Consider the following 23,215-nt stretch of genomic DNA (forward strand, 5'->3'; position numbering starts at 1 on the left):
AATTGTTTTCTGAATTAAATATTAATTGTAACAACAATTTGAAAGCAAATTCAAAAATTCATTTAGCATCACAACGATGCAGTTCCCTAGTAAACTTTAAGGATATATAAATATTCATAATGTCAAGGACATTTTAAAACATTTACAATCTGCTTTCAGCCAAAAGACAACAATTAGACTGTATACAATTTTACCATTACAATTAAATTTTAACATTCAGCCATTATAAAATAAATTTTCAAGACAATCTTGTATGATGCTCATTATAATATATAACAATGGCACTTTCACCAGGTTACCATGGCAACAAAAATCATCAACACATTGTATAGTCTAACATGACATTACATGTAAAAAGGTAGCACTTTTGATTGGCATTTATGGCAACAAAAAGGATTTTATCAATATAAATTGAATATAGTAAAAAGAATAATTACACCACAAATTGAATTTCAAAAATGTATTGCATTGCAATTTTGTTGGCACTCTATAATATAATCTAAGACTAGGGTTTTTATAAGATTAATTGATATGCATTTACTTTTTTTTAATTCATTTTTTTTAGTAATTTTTTAATAGGTTCATTACAAAACAGCTACATTTTGGTAAAAAAAAACATAGAAAAGGGGAAAATATTTGGTAATTCTGGCACTGGTTTTAATATTTACCAAAAAATAAGACAAAGGTAATATATATGTCCATAATATACCCATCTTTTATGGTTCAAATTGACTAATTTGTAAATGCAAGACATTCACTAATTAATTTATGAGGTATATAAATGGCCAGCATTAAGATCTACTTCAACAAAATCTCATAATAAATCAATAAATACCAGGTCTTAATTTACAAAATTTGGTCAAAATTTTATTATGGATTTTTTTCAAAAAAAAATGTAAAAAAAACCCTTGCAGATCTTACTTCATTATCCTCTTTGAGTCATATTTACACATTTAAAAAATACAAAAGTCATCTTTCATGATTTCAACTCCCCCCCCTCTTTTACATTTTAAAATTTCCTTTCGTAACACTTTTATAAAAATCCAAAACAAATCACATTAATAATACTCTGGTTAAGTTACAAAGAGTTGCTGCCCCTTATTCAGACCTAAACTTGATTAATAGTTCCTAAATATTAGTCTCATTGTTTCAGTTGACGATTCAGTTCCTCTGAAATAGCTTCCAAGAAGTCCATTGTGTATAAGTAATGCTCTGGTTTTACACTGAAAAAGAGAGAACAGGTTATTATAAATAAAATAATACATGGCAAAATCTGTATCGCATGCTGTATCACCACAAGAATCCAATATCAGCCCTCGGGACTGATATTGGTTTCTTGTGGTGATACAGCATGCGATACGGATTTTGCCATGTATTATTCTGTTTATCATATATATCAACAGAATCAGATATATTGGAATGTCCGGTGTTTATTAAATCGTCCGAAAATAAAAGCAAGAAATGGAAATTATGATTTTCTTGTATTTTTTTCAGCTGATTATTTTTTTACAGATTTATTGTAAATAGCTGAATATCCACATTGAAATGTCCCCTATAACCTTATTACTGTGGATTCATTATTATTCGTTGGATACTAATTTTCGTGGATTTCGTGGGTACAGGTGAACCACGAAATTAAATTCTCAACGAATAACAAATTTGCTATAGGCTTGTATGCAGACTTTCTCAAAACCACGAAATTAAATATCCACGAACATGTAGGTTTTCCTTAATCCACGAAAATTGGTATCCACGAAAATAAATGAATCCACAGTACATTCTCAATATACTTTTTTAAAGACCATGTATTTCAATAATTCACTAGGTAAATGATACTGTCCTATCATTTTAACTACATGTTTTAATTAAAAAAAAGAGAAGAAAATAACATCACTGATTTATATCAAACTAGTTGAAAAGATTTAGTAGGAACAGCAATTGGACGTCATAGATCAAACGTTGACATTATTCGATTAATGATGTCAAGCCAGGTATGCAATACAGGGTATGCGATACAGGTTAGGAGACTTGAAAAAAAAACTTTATTATATACAAAATTGCTGTATTTTATACTAAATATATGATAAAATGTTGTTCATTCAACTTAGAATGTTGAAGACTGTATTTCGTCATATCAAAACGAACAGTTGTTATTCAAATTTCTTTTTTAATAAGCCTCATTGGCACTGCAATTTTGTAAATTAGCACAAGATATATATGTAGTTGAGAATGTGTATACAATTATCTGAATTTTCACTTCAAATTGGCCATAAATTTCCAGTCTAAAATGATTAAAATAAAATTCAGTGAAAATAAAAATTTTGCAAGGGGAGATAATTTATTGATATAGAATAAATATAAAGGCACTAAGAATGCCAATTTTGTAAGACATCCCTGAAGTTTTGCACTTGAAACTTATCACAGCTCTTTCTTGCAATTTAATCTAATAAAACATAATAAGTACAAATTGTAAAACCATATATGCCATCCATTCTTTATATGTAATAGTTTTGCTGAAGGAGGAACTATACTAATGACCAAATTGCAGTCTTCACAATGAAGTGTTAAATTTACAGGCCCAGAGCTCAATTTTAGAAAATTTTTGATTAGATTCTGCTGGTCTGTAGATATGATTTTTACAGGCCCGAGAGCAATTTTAAAAGCCTGGGCTGCCACTCAGCGTGAAGACCGGTATTGTTGCAAAATGTCATAACAACATTCAAATGTGAATCATATATTTTGCTAGAGAGAAAAAAAAAAGATGTTCTATCCATATTTATGCAGCCATTCTTTTTATATAGGAACGTTACATCTGTGCAAAATTCTGAAAAGCAGATATGCTGTATATGTATCTCTTATTGCATTAGATGTTCCAACTAAGCCAGATTAACATTTCTATTTGTGGGTTCTAAAAACAATGGAAAAAAGTATTGCAATAACTTACTTCTTTAAGCCATATATACATCCTGCCAAATCTTTTGTCATTTTACCAGAATCAACTGTGGCTACACATGCCTTTTCTAATGTGGTGGCAAATCTGTAAACAGAAAACATTATAAAATACAATACATTCAACCAACAGCAAAACATGAATTTTACTACGAAATGCACAATTGTATCCATGCATGAAGGATGAACATTTTGTGTTAAATTCCATGTGTAAACAAAGTAATCCCAAAATAAACCCATGTGAGCACTTTAATATGTATACTAAAATTTTACAAGATACATGGGGACGACACAAATGAAGTAATCTTAACCGTACCCCAAAATTTTCCAAGACTACCTATGTACATGTTTTGTATGTAAATTAATACATAGTACAAATGTTAATCAGGTATTAAAGATCCAAGATCAGATAAGTTGATAATCATGTTTTGTCATATCCGTCTTGAAATGAATGTTGATCATCATTTCCTGGATCAAGTGAACATTTTTGTCAGACGTAAATTTAACGAAAATTCAAAAAATTTGGTTTAAAGTTGATTTTAGTCTGTCTTTTTATGCACTGCAATAAATCATCCTTACCAAAATACTGTAAATTTGGAAATTATTGCAATGTTTTTATAATAGCGTAAAATGGCACAGGTTTGTTATTCCAACAATTTAGTTTTTTTTTTACCTACAGTCTGTGCCAAACTGATTTAGGGTTTGTCTGAACAAAAAGAAATACAAACTTTTCTACTATATATTAAACTAAAAAATCTTTAAAGTTCTGTCTGTCCGAATCATTTTTTGTCTGACATTTTGTCGGTCAGACAGAGTTTGGGATTCACTGACGTGAATAGAGGGATTTTTAACTGTATCTTCCATATCAAAATTTTGACTATTAGTTTTGAGACACCAAGTTGTACCTTTGTAGTTCAGCATTTCCGTCTAATTTTCCTCTATGTTCCAGTCCTCTTGTCCAAGCATAGATACTAGCTACAGGGTTGGTACTGGTAGGGTTGCCTTTCTGGTGTTCTCTGTAGTGACGGGTTACTGTACCGTGAGCAGCCTCAGACTCGATGGTCTTTCCGTCGGGACACACCAATACACTTGTCATCAAACCAAGAGAGCCATAACCTGCAAGAAATTTAAAAATCTAATGTTACAATACATTATTTTTATACATGGTGAAGCTGTAATAGCTTTTGATTACTTAAATTATGCTGTTAATTTTCTCGTTTGAATTGTTTTACATTGTCATTTAGGGGCCTATTATATCTTACTGTGCGGTACTGGCTTTGCTCATTGTTGAAGGCAATATGGTGATGTATAGTTGCTAATTTCTGAGTCATTTTGGTCTTTGTGGATAGTTGTCTCATTGGCAATCATACCTATTCTTCTTTTTCATAATCTAAAATACACTGCAGCTCAGATTAATTTTGCCATTTCAACCTGCACACCACTAACAGTCCATTTCTTTCACTGACAAAAATCTTTAACAGAATTTTAGCAGTAACATCTAGGATCAGATAAGTTCATAATCACGTTGTATCAGATCCGTCTTGAAATTATGATGATCATCATTTCCAGATTTAAAAATATTTTTTTTAACATTCTTGGTCAAACTGAATTTATTTTGCACAAGCCTCATTAAAACTCAAGTTTAACTTAAATTGGTTAATAATATTGCAAACAATATTTTTCCCAAGTTAATTGAAGTTCATTTATAATGATGAACATAGACTCATGGAATTTCCTACCCAAAAGGTGGTAGACAAAAGTAACTATCTATATCCTTTGATGACAAATGTGGATAAGCAAAAGTCGTGTCCTGTAAAAATGTATTAGGTCCTGTGGATTTTTGTTAATTTCGTAATACATTCCTTAGAAAAATTTCTAAGAATCATCAACTCAGTCCTGTAAATGCAAACCAAAATGTCTATGACTGGAAAATAATTTTATTCAATTGACAACAATCTTTTTGAACAGAATTTAAGCAGTAGGTCCTAGGATCAGATAAGTTCATAATCATGTTACTTCAGATCCGTCTTGAAATTATGATGATCATCATTTCCTCGTTTTTTTCTTTTTTTTGGTATTTCTTTTGAAATTCTTGGTGTCTGAATTTAATTTGCACATGCCTTCGCCTTAAAAATACATTCATTTAAACTCAAGTTCAATGTTAATTTGGTAAACAATAATGCAAACAAAACACATTTTCCCAAGTTAACTGAAGTTCATTTATTATAATGAATGAGAAGACCATAAATTTCCTAACCTAACGATGGTAGACACAAGTTACCATCTTTAGGCCATAAAAAATAATAGGTTTGTTTGCCCAAACGCTACCTACCCAGAAAAAAGCTGCCTACTCAAATTCTTTTATTGTCCTGATTTAAAGATGTTTTTTCTAATCAGATAGGCTTGAAGACTAATAAACACCCGATACTTCAATTTCTCTTTTTGAAAAAAAAATTTAAAAAATGCCTACCTACCTACCCACTGTCTCAACCTTTGGGTAGGGTTTGGGCAAACCAAAATATTTTGAATTGTGGCCTTAACACTTGACAACTAATGTGGTTAAGTGAAAATAACTTTATGCAACTGACAGCAATCATGAACAGGATTTTTTTAAGTAGGTCCTAGGATCAGATAAGTTCATAATCATGTTGTATCAGATCCGTCTTGAAATTATAATCATCATCATTTCCTTGAACTTTTATTGTTTTTGCACATGCCTACACCTTAAATATACATATTATCCATACTATTGAATTAAAACAGAGTCAAAAAAGATACCAAAAACAATTTAAACTCACAAGTCGGGGGAAAAAAACCCAACTGTACACAAAACACAATAAATACAACTAAAGACTGAGCATCATAAACCCAACGAAAAACTGGGGTGATAAGTCTTTAATACACTTCTATTTTGAACATTTTCAGATTTATTATTAACAAGAATGTGTCCATAATACACGAATGCCCCACTCGCACTATCATTTTCTATGTTCAGTGGGCCGTGAAATTGGGGTCAAAACTTTAATTTGGAATTAAAATTAGAAAGATCATATCATAGAGAACATGTGTACTAAGTTTCAAGTTGATGTAACTTTAACTTCATCAAAAACTACCTTGACCAAAAACTTTAACCTGAACGGACGGAGCCACAGACCAGAAAACATAATGCCCCTCTACTATCGTTGGTGGGGCATAAAAAACACCAATCAACCTCTCAACAAGAATGTGTCCCCAGTACACGGTTGCCCCATCCACATTATCATTTTCCATGTTCAGTGGACTGTGAAAATGGGGGAAAATCTCTAATTTGGCATTAAAATTAAAAAGATCATATCTTGGCAACATGTGTACTAAGTTTCAAGTTGATTGGACTTCAACTTCATCAAAAACTAGCTCAATCAACTTTAACCTGAAGCTGGATTGAACAGACGCACAGACCAGAAAACGTAATGCCCATAAATAGGGCATAAAAAGTAAGATCATAATATGTACATCTTTTTTTTTCAGTTGAATTTCAGTATTTAGAGGATTTTTTTAATATTGTATAATTCTATTTCATATACTAGTTACCCACAAATATTCACTAAAAATTTAATAAAATTCAAGATATAAGTTTGCACTAAAGATCTATTATTGATTATCAACTAAATTGAACAGAAAAAATCTATGCAGTGAATAAGAAGTAACTCCTAGGATCAGATAAGTTCATAATCACGTTTTGTCAGATCCGTCTTGAAATTATGATCATCATCATTTCTAGGATTATTCTTTTCATGCTATTTCTTTTAACCTTCTTGATCAAATTGAAACATATTTGTTTACACATGCCTACACCTTAAAAATATATTTATTTGTATATTTATTTATACCAATAAAATCAACTCTTTAATACACTCCTAACTTGAACAGTTTCAGGTTTTTTTTTATATTACAAAAAAAACAGCTCTACTCCTCTTATTATAGACAACAACAAATGGAAGTTTATACAACAAGCAAGCAAACAAAGTTATACAGCACCCACAATGCCAGGGATTTCATTATCTTTCATGTTGACCGGTACATTCCTATTTGTAGGTGGTACTTTTCAATGTATTCAATGTACATCTTGTATAAAAACTCCTGAATTCAGGCGGTACTTATCTGTAGCATAGGAGGGTAAAAGTACCGGGTACCGCCTCCTAATGAATGGCCTGCAATGCAAATACAAGAACCTCCAGATAGTCTATAGTCTAATTTTCAATGTCTCTTACTCCAGGAAGTCATTTTAAAGACATTGAACCCATACCCGTCAACCTCTGAAAATGAAAATGCAGGTTGCAACCTGAATTAAGGATAAAAAAAAATCAGGTTGTTACACTAAAGCTTTTTTGAAGTTTCATTTTAGATTTGAGAGGATTTTTTAAAATTCTATAATTTTATAGCATGTACTGGTTTTTTTTTTACATTTAATTTTTTTTACAATTTAACTACCATATGAATTTGTTAAATATTTATTTTTAGCCATAAGATCTAGGATCAGGTAAGTTCATAATCATGTTATATCAGATGTATTGTAATTATGATGGTCATCATTTCCAGGAATTTGTCTATTTTAGCTATTTCTTTGAACCTTTTTCTAATATTTTTTCCAGCACATACCTTCACCTTAAAAATACATTTATTTTATTTATACTAATAAAATCATCTGTCATATATATATATATTCCTATCTTGAACCTTTTCAGATTTTTTATTTACAAAACAGCCCAGCAAATCAACTCTACTAAAATAGACAGCTTTGATCCTTCCTAATATACTAAAAGTCAGCAAACCCACTTAAACAGCACCCAAAATGTGAATCCAGGAACCTGCAGAAAGTGTTTGGTTTAATTTTCAATGTCTCTTACTCTAAGAAGTCAATTAAGTTTAATTATATCATTTTTAAAATTCCTTGATATTTTCCACTTGTATCAAATGTTTTGGAAATAATTTGAGATGAGATTTCAACGAGACTGAAATGTCAGAAGAACACATCCTTAAACTATGTATTTGTTAAATATTTATTATTAATTAATTATCAATTGATTTAAAATGATTCAACTGAAAACAATCATGAACAGAATTATAGCAGTAAGATCTGTCATACAAGTGAGAGGTTTAGCTAGCTATAAAACCAGGTTCAATCCACTATTTTCTACATTAGAGAATGCCTGTACCAAGTCAGGAATATGACAGTTGTTATCCATTCGTTTGATGTGTTTGGACTTTTGATTTTGCCTTTTGATTTTGGATTTTCCTTTTTGAATTTTCCTCGGAGTTCAGTATTTTTGTGTTTTTACTTTTTATCTAGGATCAGAAAAGTTCATAATCACGTTGTATCAGATCCGTCTTGAAATTATGATCATCATCATTTCCTGGAATTTTTTTTTTCTTTTTTCATTTATGAAACAATTTTATTTCGCACATGCCTACACCTTATAAATACATTTAATTATTTTTATAATAATAAAAGGAAATGTTTTATATATTTCTATTATTATTTAATAAAAGCCAGCAAAACAACTCTTAGTACTTATCATAGACAACTTGTTCCTGACTTGTATACTAAAAGCAAGCAAATCAACTTACACAGCACACAAAATGCAAAACTAGGAACTTGCAGATAGCTTTTGATTTGATTTCCAATGTCACTTTAATATTCAAGGTTAATCAAAAGACTTTCTGCAATTTTCATGACTCTCACTAATTACATTTTGAAAGATTATCCAAAATTTTGTTTTACCCATCATGGGACAAAACTCTTACCTTGAGCAACAATATCAGATTGTACATCCCCATCGTAGTTCTTACAGGCCCATACAAATCCTCCATCAGATTTCAGGGCTTGGGCTACCATATCATCAATAAGTCTGTGCTCATACCAGATCTTATTTTTGTCAAAGTCACCCTTGTAGTCTCTGAAAGATAGGTGTATAAAGGATTGCAAAGCAATGTTCCAAATCTGATTGTAAAGGAGTGGAGATTTATAGGGGTGTCAGAAGTTATTTGTTATCAATTGATATAAACTGAATTCGACCAACATAAATCAACCTGCCCACCATTGGCAGTCCACTTCTTTCACTGACCAACATAAATCTTGAACAAAATTTTAGCAGTAACATTTAGGATCAGATAAGTTCATAATCATGTTGTATAAGATCCGTCTTGAAATTATGATGATCATCATTTCCAGAAATTTTTGTCTATTTTTTTGCTATTTCTTTTAATATTCTTGGTCAAACTGAATTTTTTTTGCACATGGCTACATTGTCAAAAAAATTTGAATGATGGTGATTTCTAATGAAGATTATAAGTCTTAACAATCATAGGATATATTAATCAATTTATTTTTATGCAGGGTAAATTGAAAATATCAAAAGTGGTCTTAATTCTTTTAAAAATAGTTGTTGGCCACTAATTGTAGAGCTTGTCAAATAACATATTAGAATTTCATATTAAAATCAGACAAGAATTGAACATTTGAGAGCAGATGGACAGACAGAAGCCTATTCTGTCCACTGAACTGGTTTTCTGGGTATTTGCAGGGAGGAGAGAGAGAATAAAATACCTCTTTGAACGGCATATATTAGCACTTCCTGAACCTTGGTCTGTGTCTACATGCCTTACAAAGACTTAAACTTGCTTACTTTTCAAAGATTTCCTGGAATATATCTTTAAATCTGCCATCATATCTCTTAAGGATGGTATTCTTTGTGCTCATGTAAAGAGGCCATTTCTTCATGATAGCATACTGGAAACAAGCGTGGGCAAATCCTTGGATACTCTGTAAAGAGAAAAAATAATATCTATTTTATTTAATTAGAAACAAGAATGTGTCCAAAGTACACGGATGCCCCACTCGCACTATCCTTTTCCATGTTCCATGGACCGTGAAATTTGGTAATAATCTAATTTGGTATTAAAATTAGAAAGATTATACTATAGGGAACACATGTACTAAGTTTCAAGTTGATTGGACTTCAACTTTATCAAAAACTACCTTGACCAAAAACTTTAACCTGAAACTCCCACTTTCATTTTCTATGTTTAGTGGACCGTGAAATTGGGGTCAAAAGTCTAATTTGGCTTCAAAATTTAAAAAAGATTATATCATAGGGAACATGTGTACGAAGTTTTAAGTTGATTTGACTTCAGCTTCACCAAAAACTACCTTGACCAAAAACTTTAACCTGAAACTCCCACTTTCATTTTCTATGTTCAGTGGACCGTGAAATTGGGGATAAAAGTCTAATTTGGCTTTAAAATTAGAAAGATCATATCATAAGCAACAAGTCTACTAAGTTTCAAGTTGATTGGACTTGGGCTTCATCAAAAACTACCTTGACCAAAAATTTAACCTGAACGGACGGACGCACAGACGAACAGAGCCACAGACCAGAAAACATAATGCCTCTCTACTATCGTAGGTGGGGCATAAAAAGAACAAGAATGTGTCCCCAGTACACAGATGCCCCATCCACACTATCATTTTCTATGTTCAGTGGACCGTGAAAATGGGAGAGAGTTTCTACTTTGGCATTAAAATTAGAAAGATCATATCATAGGGAACATGTGTACTTAGTTTCAAAGTGACTGGACTTCAACTTCATCAAAAACTACCTTGCGCAAACTTTAACCTGAAGCGTGACAGACGACCGAACGAACGGACAGACCAGAAAACATAATGCCCATAAATGGGAAATAATAAATAGTGCATAAAAAACAATTATGTCCTTTTACCATATAGATCCCCCTTCAAAACTGGATTTCGAATCTTCATAATCAATCTCTGCATCAGTTAGGCAAACAAATATTTAAAGATTCATGGCGAGTTAAGAGCTTAACATTTTGTATTGATATCTGTTGCCAGTAGTATTCTAACCCTAAGATATTAAGAATCATTGGGTCGTCCTTGTTTGTTGTTAGTTTTATTTATATCTTGTTATGGAATCTATTAAATATAGTATGGTGTTCATTGCAACAGGCCAAGATTAATACAATATTATTCCTTACAAGTTTAACAAATGTTTAAATCCATTTTTATTTTTTTTCTGTAGATTCCTCTTTCATTTTTAAAAGCACTAAAACCTTTGTCTAATAAAACATCACATTATTAACTATCTGGTTGAAATTATAATTACTGAATGCAAATTTCAAATTAATCAATGTCAGTTATTAGGATCAGAACATTTTTATAATCACTATTCATTCCCGTCTTGAAATGTATAAAATTCATCATGTCCTAGTAAATAACTAATTGTAGTTAAAATACATGTAAAAGTTTAACCAGCTGTTACCAAGTTTCTAATCTTACACATCAAAATTAAGTTGTTCTGGAAAAACTATTAGGCCAAAACAAAAATATGTGTTTCCTATTTCCTCACCTTCTCTATTTTAAGATTAGAAACAGCATAGACCTAACATTTTTTTTGGTCATTTTTCAATAAGCACTGTCATGACTTTTGAAGTCAAAATTTCTCTCCCATAGACTCAATGTAAAAAAAAATCCTACCACCATATCTTATTTTTTTCAAAGATGTAATAGTAAACACTTATAAATTCTATTTGGCCTTCTGTAACATACTGAATGTTATCCTTTTTTGTAAAAAACACAGTAGTCCATACTAAGCATTACTTATTTAATTCTTAAAAGAAACAAGAGGCTCTCAAGAGCCTGAATCGCTCACCTTAATTTTTTTGGTTAAATCTCTCATCAATGATTATTTTGGCTTTTCAATTTATTTGAATGTTCTTTGAATCGTCCTATTTTCTTCAAAAGCAAAAAAAAAATCATTTTCTCCTATGTTCTATTTTAGCCATAGGAGCTATGTTTCTGACATACAAGGAAATGAAATATAAAATTTATACTAGATACTCTGAAACTCATTTAGCCTAAGTTTGGCTGAAATTGATACAGCAGTTTCAAAGGAGAAGATTTTTTAAAGTAAGTCAACATGATGAACAAATTGTGAAAAAAGTCTTTAAAGGGCAATAACTCCTTAAGGGGTCAATTGACAATTTTGGTCAAATTGACTTATTTGTAGATCTTACTTTGCTTAACATTTTTGCTATTAACAGTTCATCTGTATCTATAATAATATTCAAGATAATAACCAAAAACTGCAAAATTTCTTTAAAATCATCAATTCAGGGGCATTATACCTGAAAAACCAGTTACCCAATTCGCCTGAAAATTTCAGGACAGGTAGACCTTGACCTAATAAATACTTTAACTTCTTGTCTTATTTGCTCTAAATGCTGGAGTTTTTGAGATATAAGCCAAAAACTGCATTTTACCCTGTGTTCTATTTTTAGCCATGACGGCCATGTTTTTTGACGAAATAAAAAATAAAGCACAAACTTTATTTTATACACCCTACTGATCATTCAGTTGAAGTTTGGTTGAATTTGGTTTAGTAGTTTTAGAGGAGAAGATTTTTTAAAGTTAGCAAATATGATGAACAAATTGTGAAAAATTGTCATTAAAGGACAATAACCCCTTAAGGGGTCAATTGACAATTTTGGTCATTTAACTTATTTGTAGATCTTACTTTGCTGATCATTTTTGCTGTTTACAGTTTATCTTTATCTATAATAATATTCAAGATAATGACCAAAAACTGCAAAATTTCCTTAAAATTACCAATTAAGTGGCAGCAACCCAACAATGGTTTGTTTGATTCATCTGAAAATTTCAGGGCTGATAGATCTTGACCTAATGAACATTTTTACCCCTGTCAGATTTGCTCTAAATGCTTTCGTTTTTGAGATATAAGCCAAAAACTGCATTTGACCCCTATGTTCTATTTTAAGTAACGGCGGCCATGTTTTTTGACGGATCAAAAATCGAAGCACACACTTTGTGCAGGATAATCTAAGGAACAATCATGCTAAGTTTCATTCAAATCCATTCAGTAGTTTCAGAGGAGAAGATGTTTGAAAAATTGTTAACGACGACGACGGACGCCAAGTGATGAGAAAAGCTCACATGGCCTTTTAGGCCAGGTGAGCTAAAAAAGGGGGGGGGGGGTTACTTATGACCCACTGTAGGTTTAACCTTTTAAGAATCATATTTAATTCTGAAAATACATCACACAATTTGAACATTTTACAAAACTTACGTGTTGGTATATTTCTATATATAGCAATCATCCTATATATATATATATATGTATACCATACTTTTTACATGTGTGATTCCACCCTAAAAAGTTATTATTTTCTATCACAATCACCATGTTTATCATTGTTTTTGGTTTATATTTTTATCTCATTGTGTAAATTTGTTTACCTCATCTGTATTGTACATTCCCATCAATGGTCCTCCACCATTTGTGAAGTCAAACACATGCATTCTTTGTTCTTTGCCTCCTTCAGGTGTAAACACAAGCTCAAACTTGCCATTACCTGGGGCAACAAAGTCGAGGGCTCTGTACTGTAAAATACAATTCAAATATAATATTAATGATTATAAACATTACCAGTGAATAACAAGAATGTGTCCCAATTACACGGATGCCCCACTCGCACTATCATTTTCTATGTTCAGTGGACCGTGAAATTGGGGTCAAAACTTTAATTTGGAATTAAAATTAGAAAGATCATATCATAGGGAACATGTGTACTAAGTTTCAAGTTGATTAGACTTCAACTTCTTCAAAAACTACCTTGACCAAAAACTTTAACCTGAAGCGAACCTGAAGCGAACGGACGCACGAACGGACACACAGACCAGAACATAATGCCCCTCTATTATCGTAGGTGGGGCATAAAAGAAAGGGATGCAAGCAACCGCTCAGTCTAAGGCGTGAATATTTAAAATCTGAATTTTCTTTTGTTTTAAATTTTAAAAGTCATGAAAGTGTGAGAAACATTGAGGGGGTGTTATATATGTACACCGATTTGTTCTACCCTGAACCAGGTGTGCCTTTTAAAGGCAGGATATTCACACAAGACAAGACAATAATGAATAGGGGACATAGCATTTCAAATTTTTGTTGGAACATTTTTCTTCCTTTAAGTTTTTAGTTTTCTGGTCATGTTCCAAATCAAGTTTAGCCTGTAAGCATTGGACCATCAGTATTGTAAAGGGAATGGTAAGTCAATAAGTATTATACTACAAAAAAGATTGTGATTTCTGTAAAGTAACGAAAATATTCAGAAATTAATTATTGTGATTTTGTAATTTTTGACTAAAAAGTAATTTTAATATTTGGGGTATTGAGAAAATTTATGTTTAATTCATTTACAAAATTTCAAAATGAAAGTTTAAATTATCATGATTATGACAATGTCGCATTTTTCACAATTATTTATGAATAAACAGTATAGTAAGTCAGTCTAAATATTCAAGCTAGTTTCCCACACCTTTTCACTATAATCATTCATCTGTCCGACATCATGAAGCACAGGAAAACGCTGTTATGTATCATTTATACTCACAAACATATTGTTTCATTTTTTATACTTCATTTAAGTTAAAATGTTTTGAATAATTTTTCAAACTTTCCTCAAGTCTAAGAACATGAAAGCTTATATGAACTTTACCTTAATATTTTGAACCCTTGAATAAAATAATAAGTTTTGTAATCTTTGCTGTTTTCTCAGACACTACTTGTTCATTGAATACCAATTACAATTCAGAAATACAATTAAATAGTCTATTGATACATTGATATTTAAAACATTGTATGTTTAATATTTGTTAATGTGTACTGCTGGAAATTATTTGAAATACAAATTAAATGACCTTTATAACTTTTGAAGGGCTGTCGACAAATTTACATTTGTGTTTTAATTATATTTAGTCATGGAGTATGGGTATAACTCAATTCCACTGACAACAATGTTGAACTGAATTTTCACAGTAAGATCTAGGATCAGAAAAGTTCATAATCACGTTGTATCAGATCCGTCTTGAAATTATGATCATCATCATTTCCTTGAACATTTTTTTTGGCCTATGTTTTATAACCTTCTTGGTTAAACTGACTCAATATTGTTTTTTGCATACAACAATGGCTAAACAAGAAAAAGACAAACAACAGACTTACAGTACACAAAAACACAAGACACTACTTGTTCATTTTAAAAATACAATGAAAAATCTTCAGTTTTGGCACTAAACTTTAGCGTGTTCTGTAAAAACAATTACTTTTGCCCAGTTACAAACGTTCATGCTAAAACTCAATACCAGTTGAATAATATACCTGATCTCCAAAGGCGTGACGGCCAATAACAATAGGTCTTGTCCATCCTGGTACAAGACGGGGAACTTTCTCACAGAGGATTGGTTCACGGAACACTGTGCCATTCAAAATATTTCTGATGGTTCCATTAGGACTGAGCCACATTTTTTTTAGTTTGAATTCTATAAAAGAAATCATATATATGTATAAACAAAATGGTTCTTCTATTTTATTATCAGAACTGTTTCCTTACATATTCTGTTATGTAGAAAATATAATAAATTCTAAGTAATTTCATCATATTAATATTTTAAGAATCCTGGTATTAAAATTAGCAATTAAAAGACCCATACAGTTATTGATGCACAAAATGTCAGAGTTTACGAATAATGGTTGGTCCTGTCGGTCAAAATGAGACTTGGACCAGTGTTGCGGAAGCTAATGCCGTCCCGATGACAAAACGGACTTTGCAGTGCCTTTTTTATCGGTATTTTGTTGTTCTGCAACTTATTCCAATACGTGTTTACATCGGTCATCAGATGTACCTGCTGCTAATTTCCAGTACTGGTTTCCTTTTATAAACAAACTGAAACCTACGGAAAAACTAAAGCACCTATGTACATGTGACCTGCTAAATTTGTTCATATAGCCATCCCTGGCAAACAATCTGCGATTGAACCCTTCAATGCAGATAACAGATACTGAGAAATTTTTACCAAAACTTTCAACTTTTATACTTGCAGTTGCAAGTTGAACTTAAACATATTGGATTTCAATAGGACAGAAAAATACGGGGGGCTCCAGTCATGCTTCAGTGATTCCCTATATAATCAACCAAATTTTTCCCACGAAAGGGGGGAACATCACCCCCCCTCTGGATCCGCCTACGGTTTGTTGGGGTTCAGTTAAATAGCAACCAGAATTATATTTTTCCTTTTGTTTATTTTAATTAAACATTATCAACCATAAGAGTAACATTGATAAAGATATTGATGCATTTTCTGCAAAGAAAACAAATCTGGAACAAAATATGGGAAAAAGTGTCAGATTTTGGATCTTTTTAATAATGTTAATTATCTAGCAATTTAGAACATAATTCCAGCTTTGTATAAAACAAACCTTCCACTCGCTCTTCATCAGGAGTAATGGTGGCACATTTGACTCCTACATTGTATTTCTTAATGGCCAGCGCTGAATCAATGGTGACCTGGTCGTCGGTCTGGTCACGGTATGGCAAGCCCAAATCATAGTACTTTAGGTCAACATCAAGGTAGGGAAGAATCAACTGAAATATACATGTCAATAAAATTACAGGCCAGTTATTGTGATGCCATGTTAATTATTGACTCTTGGTAAAAAAATATATATACATAAGTGAAAGTTAAAAACATCAAATTAATGCATTTCATAAATCCATAAAGAATGAAGCCTTTTTTTATGTACATTTGTAATGAAAATATATCAAAAATGTTTATTGTATGCATGTCACATTTTTTTTGACTGAGGAATCACTAAAGCCTGAGTGACCCTGTTAGGACAGTTGGGCCACGGTTTTTTAATTTGTTGGTTTACGGATTTTCCCCATGAAAAAGTCGGGTCGGTCGGTCGGGAAAAAAAATGAAAAAAAATCATCTTTGAAGACAGAAAAATATGCAAAATCAATATATATTTCACCTTTCTAACAATATGTTTGTTATGCCATTTTATCATCATTTCTTAAATTTTAGTTCAATGAAATATTATTGCTCAGCTGTTATAAAAATCGCATGACATTGTCTAATAAGTTACAGTAAAAAAAAGGGGGGTGCACGGACAAAGATGAAATTAAATCGTCATTTCAGAAACAAGAAAAATAGATTCGCGTAGCTCTTAATCAATTCCAGAAAACTTGGTGAATAACGATCTTCAAGCACGAAAACTGATAAAGAAAAAAATGTAAAAACGTCGTACGAAAATAAGTTTCAACACACGTGTCAAAAACCTTATAGACTCGTCCATTGGAAAAACGAGATTATCGGGTCAATCTGTTGTCTCGCATTCCCGTTTTTTATCCAAATGGACGATAATTTTTTTATTATCTATGAAACAAGAAAATTCCAAATGATTTGTTAATATTCAATACTTCAACTTGATGCCTTCAACCTATCCACATTTGGACAAGTCTATTTCTATGAGATGATGCATCTTACGGACTGATGACAAATAAGGGAAACGAACTTATTGTGTAATTGGTTTTAAACACAAGTTTCGTTTCGCAAAATTATTTGTGCAAACGACATTTCAAGGTCAGTTATTATGATAATTGATTTGTCTATATTTAAAAACGTAAACTGGAAGTTTTATTTTTTCACAACAGCAAGTGTTATCAATTTTGTTAGTGATTAATGCATTTCATTTCATAAAAAAAATTATTTTAATTATCTTTCAGGGATAATGCATTTCTTAGGGTCGGCGGGAATAAAAAAGCATGAAAAGTCAATTTTATTTTTATTCTGGAAATCGGCAAAATCGGGTCGGCGGATCCGTAAACCAACAAATTAAAAAATCCTGGCCTTGGTTGGTTCCCACTTTTGAAAATGTATAAATGGTTTTGAATTATTGGGCTATGTGAATTATCACCCCTAGTTTTTTTGGGGGGTTCCGGTTGCTTATTCTTTAGTTTTCTATGTTGTGTCATGTGTACTATTGTTTGTCTTTTTCATTTTTGGCCATGGCATTTTCAGTTTTATTTTCGATTTATGAGTTTGACTGTCCCTCTGATATCTTTTGTCCCTTTTCTACACCTGTAAAGTTGCAAAACATGGCCTGTTGTAACTATGCCTAGTAAAGAAATGTGATGCTTACAGTTTCCTTGATTTTCTCCCAGATAATCCTGGTCATCTCATCTCCGTCAAGTTCAACAACTGGGTTATCTACCTTGATTCTTTTACCAGTAGCATCTGTAAAACAAACCATCATTCTTAAGATTATATTAGGCCAAACAAAAATATATGTCTGTTTCCTGCTGCCAAGGCAAAAAAATCAGGGTCGGTAGGTCAGGATTTTTTTTTTTTTTTGCAATCCCTGTCAGATTTGCAGATGGTTAAATGTCATGTTTGGTTAGGGTCCTGTACCCTAAAATCATTTAATCTCTTTAAAGAAGCTTTAATTGAATAATCCTCCCAGTGACGACATTTTTTAAACCTTAATTGTATCATATTTGTGCTGGGAGCAGCCATTTTGATTGTTTGGGTATAGTAAAATACGGATCTGGATTGGACCGGCAACAAATTTTTCCGGACCTGAAACGATTTTTTTCTGGAATTGAATAAAAAGATCTAGGGTTGGGGGCTTTGAGTCAGGGTCGGTCGGGAAACAGGAAACAGACATACATTTTTTTTTGGCCTTACATCATGCATATAATTAATATTATTACTAATAATACAACAGTCTTTAAGAAACCCAAGAAAAAATCTAGTGGTATCCTAAGTATTTCATCAGAGACCCAAAAGACTTTTTTGCAAACAAAGATAATTTTTGCACTACAAAAATATTGAATTGTGTAATATAAATAAACATATTCCTTTTTTGTTTATACCTGTATTTACATGTATCTTACAACATTTCTACAAAAAAATATTTGAGAACATTTAAAAAAGTTCTTATTTCATGTGTTTCAAGGATATAAACTATTAATATGTGATCTATTGCCAATTTAAATGTAGTGTATTGTGCTTACACTCTTTTCCAGATATATATTTGAAATGCCCCAACAGTTAAGGGTTTGTATAAAAAAAATTGACTGAGGGAAACAAATCATTAAAAGAAGCCTTTATTACTCTGCTTTTAACTATCAATATATTAATTAAACTTTCATGATTGGTGATCAGTAAAGGTGTTAAAATTTGAGGACTATATATAATTGAGATTATCTTAACAGACATGACAGGTGTTAAAATTTGATGACAGTTCAAAGGTGAAAAAACAGGTAATACCAATGGTACAATGTAAGGACCAATCAAAGTGTTAGGATTAGATATGACGATGGAATTTAAATTATAAAAAAAGAAATAAATAAAAGGACTATTTCTATGAAAAACATAAAAATATATCATTTTGATGTAGAAGTCAGTGAAAAAATGCAGACATTTTCTCCCAGAATAACCCCATGAAAGTTCGACAATTTGTGGCCTTTTTTAATTATAAATTTCGAAGTATACACCAAGAACTGCAGGTCAATTTTTTTCATTATCCCTGAATGTGACAACTTTACAGGGTGTCTTTATAACAAAAGTGTTCCATCTTAAATCTAGTACCTTATTTATTTTCTTATTAAAGTTGTTCCTATTGATCTGAACACCTACACTTTAAGCATATTAAGTTTAAAACTTGTATTTATACTTTTTTTTAAATGACTATTAAATGTATTTGTAACCTTTCAGGGTCAAACTGCTTCATGTATAGTCTACAGAAAGTACCTATGCAGCTGTCAAACCAAAATTCGAATACTATTCAGAGTGTTTTTCGATTTGCGCCCTCTTCAGATACATAAATCATGCGAGCTACACTAGTTCTGCAACTTAGTTACTATGGAGATTGCTACATATTCAATCTTTATTTGTACCAATGGCATGATGAATATTTCATAATGGAACAATCGCGTGTAAAAATGTTGATAAAGACGCTGAGAAAATGCAACTGTAAGTGCAAACTCAGCTTCGTCCGTTTTTCAATTTTTGAAGTTCATAGTTGCGGTCAATCAAGGACAACGTAAATTTGGAGAAAAACACAATGACAGCATCCTTATCTTACGCAGACTTACAGTTTCTGTTTGGGGCACTAGCTATTGAAGCTGGTGCAACAAAGTTGTGAGCTAATCCGCCAGCGCGGCACAAAACTCTTCCCAAAGCTGTAACTGGACTTGCCATTTTTCACGCACTTGTTGAAAAGACCGGCACCGGAAGTAAAGTGGAATATCTTCAGAAAATTGAAGGGGGAATCAAATTTTATCAGTTTTTATTAATGATTTACTTTGACTAAAAGAAATAAAATACAAACGTTAATAACCAATAAATATTTATTCTAAGTCAATGATGCTATTTTGAATCTATTTATATACATTTAACGGTCTCACTAATTAGCGACAACAACAATTTTAGCGACAACAAGCGTCAACAAGCGACAAGAAGCGACAACAAGAATTATTTTAGCGACAACAAGCGACAAGAAACTATTTAGCGACAAGAAAACATTTTTTTTTAATTAAAATAAATTATTGCAATAAATATTAAAAGAATATGCAAAAGAAAATAATTTTAGCGACAAGAAAGTTAAAATTGATAGAAAAAAATGAAACATTATTTACATAATATTTTATCATCTATTATGAATAACAGCCAGTATTACGTTTAATTATTGTATTATGAGATTACTTTTCCCAAGGATTTGTATAGTACTATACAAATCCTTGCTTTTCCTTTGTTTAGAACATATTATTTATCTTATAATTTGTTTTTTAAAACAATGAATTATACTGTTAGAATCAAAATATTATATTCCATTATGCCCGCTCCATATATATCGCCATTCGTTTATTCATACTTTGACTTTGATGAAATTCAGTACCTATAGTTATATAAATATTTAAGAAAGAATGACATATACTTATATACAATATTTAAAATATGACCCATGCTTATATAAGCACTAACTCATCATCACTCATAATTCATAAATATACCAGCTACCCTTAAGTTTTTATATGTGAATTGACATCGTTTGGTGCACATATCAATAGCATATTTATATATGATATGTAGATCATACCCCAAATCAATATATATACAATTATCAAAGAGGGGGGGGGGCAAGGGGGTCCCCATACTGACAGCAAAACAGTGAATTGATTTGGTGAAAAACAGATAACAAGGAATTGAAAAGGGATAATAACAGATAACAGTAAATGAAATATGCAAATAAGTCTGCCCAGGACCAATCCCGTAGATGACTCGTAGATCTTTGTATATAACTTGTGGTATGGACCTAGAAAATTGTAATTTGTGTAAACAAGACGTTTCGGCCGTTGAGGCAGTCTGCCTTGGTTGATTTTTTTCCCGTAACTTGTACTATAGGGTTATTGCATGAATATTGGGGAATATTGTCCCGAGTAGAATTTTATATTGCACGAGCTTGCGAGTGCAATATATGTTCTACGAGGGACAATATTCCCCAATATTCATGCAATAACCCTTTTATTGTATAGCAATATAATATTTGAAAGTAAAAATTGGCTTAAACTAAGATCTAAACGTTGATGACGTCATGAATTTTGAAGATTTATTGCACTAGTGCTATATTAGAATTTATTGCACGCTAACTTTTGGTTACGTTCTGTGGGAAATATTATATTGCTATACAATAAAATAAGTTATAGTATGACTGTTGAATTTTTCTGAACGAAATTACTAGTTTCTGTTTTTGATATAGGGATGTTTTTAATCTAGGGCATTTGAGGGATCAATTTTTAATGATTTAGGTTTTTTATTTAATTTTTGAAAATAGTGCTGCAGCCAGTGACACTTTATTATCAATTTGATTTTTAGATTTTTTTCTTCTGAAAAGCAATATATATACTTTACAAGTAATAAAAAAAAAAACATTGATGAACAATATATTTTTTTTATTTACTGACCTCATGATAAAACTTACTTATAAAATACAAAACTACCCAGATCAGTGGAGACAGGACATGTAACTGAAACATGCATGCCAGTTATGGTTCTTCTGGTAATAGAAATTGACTCAAGTGACAATTCTGATAGTATAATAGAATTTGGACCTAGTGAAAATTTGGATGACACCAAGTGAAACACCAATCATGCATCTTATGTGAAATTATAGAATATGGAAAATTTGGGTACAGCATTGGAGAAGCTGTAGGGTTTTAAAAAGGGTATTTGTCGAAAAAATAAACTGAAGACACATCTGTATTTGCATCAGTGGTTTCAGAGCTTCAATTTTCGCCATGTGAAGCAGTTAAAAAGCTTTTAAAAATATGGTGGTCAGGGTTCTCTTTCGTGTAAATGAAAAGAGAGGGAGTAGCACTTATAATATAAATGCTAAAAGAAAAAGATGTTGTATAATTCCAAAAGCCATAATTCAAACCCATACCACTTAGTAATGTAAAACAATTCAAAGGAGAAAACTAACTGCCTAATTTATCCACAAAATAGTGAACGAACAACTTAGTAACACAGTAACAAACTACAACCACTGAATCCAGGCTCCTGACTTGGAAGTAGGCACATACAGACTGTGATTGCGTCGACGTTAGAAAATTAAATTTTGTAAATTCACATTGCGATAAGACGTGTCACGGTACTTGTCTATCCCAAATTCATGTATTTGGTTTTGATGGTATATTTGTTATTCTCGTGGGATTTTGTCTGATGCTTGGTCCGTTTCTGTGTGTGTTACATTGTAGTGTTGTGTCGTTGTTCTCCTCTTATATTTAATGCGTTTCCCTCAGTTTTAGTTTGTTACCCCAATTTTATTTTTTGTCCATGGATTTATGAGTTTGAACAGCGGTATACTACTGTTGCCTTTATTTAGCATGCTAGTTGGTGTCCAATCCTCCCCAAATCAGGGACATTGGTGTAATAGTACAACATAAAGATTATTATGTTGTCATTGAATAAAAAAAATCTATAGGGTGTACCAATGCTTTTTTATAACAAAATCCATACTATAAGTTATTGTACAAGTAATATAAAGTGAATTATAATTTGTACAAAATGCTACATGTTCACAGACAATGGAATTTATTACAAAGCATAATAATAATATATACTGGAATGGTCCTGGGTCCAATTGATTTTAATATGTTTATGTGATGTATCATATGTTACTGAAATTCTTCTGCAAATACAGGGCCACCTGACATTACCATTAGAAAGACCCCAATAGATATTCATTGCAAGAAGATGTGGTAAGCGTGCCAATGAGACTATTATCCATTCAAATCACAATTTTCAATTATCTTCAATTTCTACGGAAGATTGGCTGTCAAAATGCTCACATTC

General features: G+C 31.6%; 1 protein-coding gene across 1 annotated transcript; it reads right to left on the bottom strand.

Moving 5' to 3' along the window:
- Window positions 1-898: 898 nt before the first annotated feature.
- On the bottom strand, window positions 899-20,114 carry LOC143054362 (isocitrate dehydrogenase [NADP], mitochondrial-like). Its single transcript, XM_076227362.1, has 10 exons — window positions 19,957-20,114; window positions 18,000-18,094; window positions 16,275-16,440; window positions 15,177-15,337; window positions 13,259-13,402; window positions 9,615-9,751; window positions 8,734-8,885; window positions 3,855-4,065; window positions 2,945-3,037; window positions 899-1,223 (listed from the first exon to the last, which is right to left on the bottom strand). Exons 1-10 carry the CDS (start codon window positions 20,060-20,062, stop codon window positions 1,142-1,144), a joined length of 1,347 nt encoding a protein of 448 aa, XP_076083477.1. The 5' UTR covers window positions 20,063-20,114; the 3' UTR covers window positions 899-1,141.
- Between the last annotated feature and the right edge of the window lie 3,101 nt (window positions 20,115-23,215).

This window comes from Mytilus galloprovincialis, chromosome 12 (assembly GCF_965363235.1).
Source record: "Mytilus galloprovincialis chromosome 12, xbMytGall1.hap1.1, whole genome shotgun sequence".
Classification (NCBI taxonomy): Eukaryota; Metazoa; Mollusca; class Bivalvia; order Mytilida; family Mytilidae; genus Mytilus; species Mytilus galloprovincialis.

Bases quoted from the DNA above. Each gene is read 5' to 3' on its own strand.
- LOC143054362 (XM_076227362.1), bottom strand. From the start codon at position 20,062: ATGGCAAGTCCAGTTACAGCTTTGGGAAGAGTTTTGTGCCGCGCTGGC. The intron at 4,066-8,733 runs GTAAGAGTTTTG...AATTTCTTGCAG, and splicing joins ATCTGATATTGTTGCTCAAG to GTTATGGCTCTCTTGGTTTG. The intron at 3,038-3,854 runs GTACAACTTGGT...TTCTGTTTACAG, and splicing joins GGAAATGCTGAACTACAAAG to ATTTGCCACCACATTAGAAA.